At 46.8% G+C, this 3048-nt stretch overlaps 1 protein-coding gene across 1 annotated transcript; it reads right to left on the bottom strand.

Moving 5' to 3' along the window:
- Positions 1–1398: 1398 nt before the first annotated feature.
- Positions 1399–2279, bottom strand: Pmar_PMAR028809 (hypothetical protein; the record flags this gene model as incomplete). The annotated part of the gene is made up of 3 exons (XM_002775054.1): positions 1399–1533; positions 1578–1935; positions 2008–2279. Coding segments are annotated over 3 exons (765 nt in total), but the record flags the coding sequence as incomplete, so codon positions are not given.
- Positions 2280–3048: the final 769 nt, after the last annotated feature.

Genomic DNA, 3048 nt, shown 5'->3' with positions numbered 1-3048 from the left:
TCTGGATGTTGGCTAGAGATAGGTAGGACTTGGCTGGCCCCCGGGATCGCATGAAGACATATGTTCCCTCCGACCCAGGTAGCTGCATTATATGCATAGCCTCAGTCGACGCCCAACATGCTGCCGCGGCGAACAAAGATTTCGAGGCGTAAACATTCTCTAGACTCTAGAGACTCTAGAGTCTAGAGACTCATAGATCCTCTCATTATGCCCTCCTGTATCGTCCAGTGCCTGGCTATAGCCTGGAAGCACTTTGTTATTCACTACTGCCACGAATGTGCCGAGTGGAAGTTTCTCGCGGAGTGTTTTTATTTTGAGCTGGTTTTTCATAGACTCGAGCCCGTTATTGGTAGAGGGAAGGCGAGGAGCTGCCCCCTCCCACCAAGTGTTATATGGTGGGTTCTCGACCCAGCTTTCCCGTATATACTCAACTACTTGTAAGAACCCCCTGCTATATTGTGCTGCAAAAAGCTCGAACATCCCCACGAATGCCTGTTCAGTTAAAGCAAGCTGAATGTAGGATGGATCGCGTAAGATATTGCACGCTGCATCATCATCAACCTGTCCTCCCTTCAGGTACTTCTCGACATTCTGCTTCATGTGGAACCAACACATGACCCGAACAGCAGCAGGGAATACTTCGGCTGCTCCCCTCGTTATAGAAGGAGCCCCGTCGCCCATCACAAAACGAGGTGAGTGGAGAGGAATTCCCAGCTTCGTGGCTCCGATTTTGAGTGATCGGAATAATTCTCCATAATCACCACTGCGTTCGTTCCCACATAGAGGCTCTATGATAGAGCTAATGCCACAAGAAAAATGTGGTTCCTATAATCGGCCATAGCCAGGGTTAATATTGGAAACCCATGGAAGTTGAGCTTATATGTTGCATCGGTACACAGCATAACGGCTCGGCGTGAAGCCTCGATACATCGGCGCGTGCTGAATACAATCTGGAATGCGCCATCTCGGAATTGAGAGTGAACCTAAGTTGCACTACTTGGATTATAGGAAGTCCTATGTTGAAAGTGCCCGAAGTTTAATTGGAGGATTTTCCAAGTCGGGAGTCTTGCTAAATGCCGCTTCTCCCTCTCGTATTATTACATACGTATTTCATTCAAAATTCCGTCGAATCAGTCAATCTGATGCGGTGCGAGTCGTCGAGAGATTATGGAAGGTTTTACCATTCATCACGATTACCGTTTCGACGTATATTGTGTGAAACTCGAAATATCCGTGGTGCTGAACATTTTGGCACCCCAAAATGAAAATAAATAAATAAATATCTGTTTCTGATAATTTCAATATTCATCGCGTTGAGTATTTCAACAACTCTTACAGGAGCGCATTCTTAGACATCGTTAAAACATGCAATTCCTCGTAACACTTTCCTCCACCTACCACAAAAGCTTTGTCGCGTTCGTGATGGTTGGGCACAGCAGAATTCGACTGGGCCATGGCTATAAGATCATTCATGGTAGTCTGCATTGATCCCCCGTTCGTGGCCTTCTTCACTCTCCCAAGATAGTTCTTCACCTAGGAGAAAGGATGGATATTGGAAATCGCTGAGTAAGTCTTACTTGTTGCTTGTTTTCGGGCTTCTCGCCGGCTGTTATCTTTCCTTTTGAGATCCGCCGCTGCAGTTTATCCCATATTGTTGGAAGATCAACCACAGCCTCCCGTACCTTTCTTTCAATAAACTCTTTCACTGTATCACTAAGTCCATTCCGCGGAGTTTGCCGATGGACATGCGTGCCATTATTGGAGTATAGGACGACTTTAGTAGATCTCATATCATAGTGAAGGTATATCTGCTCTCCTACTGGAGGATGTCCAGCCTCGATGGATAAACGAGAATCTTCGCTGTGTGAAGCTGGTTTGCCACAAGCAGTGCAGTAAAAATGTCGCTTATATCCATAGGTTTTGCTATAATTAACCCTGAGAATCAACGAGTAGTATTACCTCCATGTTAAGAGCGACTAGCAGAGATACGTAGAAGAGAGCGCTTACCTCATGATACCGTAGGTGTTATTCTCTATCCACATTTCAGCTGAGTCTTCGTCATCGAATGTCATCCGTTTATGCCAGGTAATCGCACCACCTCGGCCCTTTTTCGGATTATCCTCTGCACCATCGGTAGAGGAGCCATCCTCACCCTCCAGCTCCTCTGTGATGCTAGTTGGATCCACGGTCGTATGGATAACGTTATGATCACAGTCCTGACCCGTGATTCGGCCCTGACTAAGCATCATGGCGATGTCTTGAAGCACCTGATCATTCATAATAACAAGCAGACTTGACTTGCCATTTCCTAGATAGCCCAGCTGCTATACTTCCTGTTGGTCATTTATGGTCTCACACGATGGCGGGATTTCGCTCAGAGAAAGGGTGTGGGGAGAGCCTGATCGCTATAGATCATCTCAGGTTGAGATTCCCAGCTAAGCACAGTTCTCTCGCGGAGCATCGGCTGCAGTAAACTTATTACGTTTGATGTTATTATTGCGACGGATTTGACTGTCTCTCGGGCCAAAGATATGGAGTGGTGCTTGGATCTAGAAAAATGTCGAAATCCTTCTCTGATAGCTGGTGGAGGAACCTGAGGTGGAATAAGTGCGCTCGGATGCATTGCAGCAGTATAATATTACTCGATAGTATCTCTCTGATTTTGATCTCCATCATCAATAGTGATCTTGCTAGATGGCCAAGTTGGCCGTTCCATGAGATTTCCGGTGACGATGGTGTCTTGCGACACCCCCAATGCGATTGTACTGCAGAGATCTACCGGATGACTAAGGATAGATTAAGACCAGCCGTGTGTTGTCGGGTGAGTTGTCTGGGTGAATCTCTCATTATGATGGTGGGGTCGTACTGCAGGAGTTACGAGCTTTAGACCGGAATCTTTGAGTGGTGCATCAAGGCGTCCAGATTGAGTGTTCCTTCCTAGTGATGACCGAGAGCTTGGAAATTTTAGTCCCTGTACTTCTATAGATCTGCCGGATGGACAAAGAGCGTTAACAAGGCGTTGGTGAGGAGCAGGCTCTTCAAGTGCGC

This window comes from Perkinsus marinus, assembly GCF_000006405.1.
Source record: "Perkinsus marinus ATCC 50983 genomic scaffold scf_1104296956818, whole genome shotgun sequence".
Classification (NCBI taxonomy): domain Eukaryota; phylum Perkinsozoa; order Perkinsida; family Perkinsidae; genus Perkinsus; species Perkinsus marinus.
The sequence above is the reverse complement of the archived record's forward strand: the minus strand, read 5'-3'. Positions and strand labels throughout refer to the sequence as shown.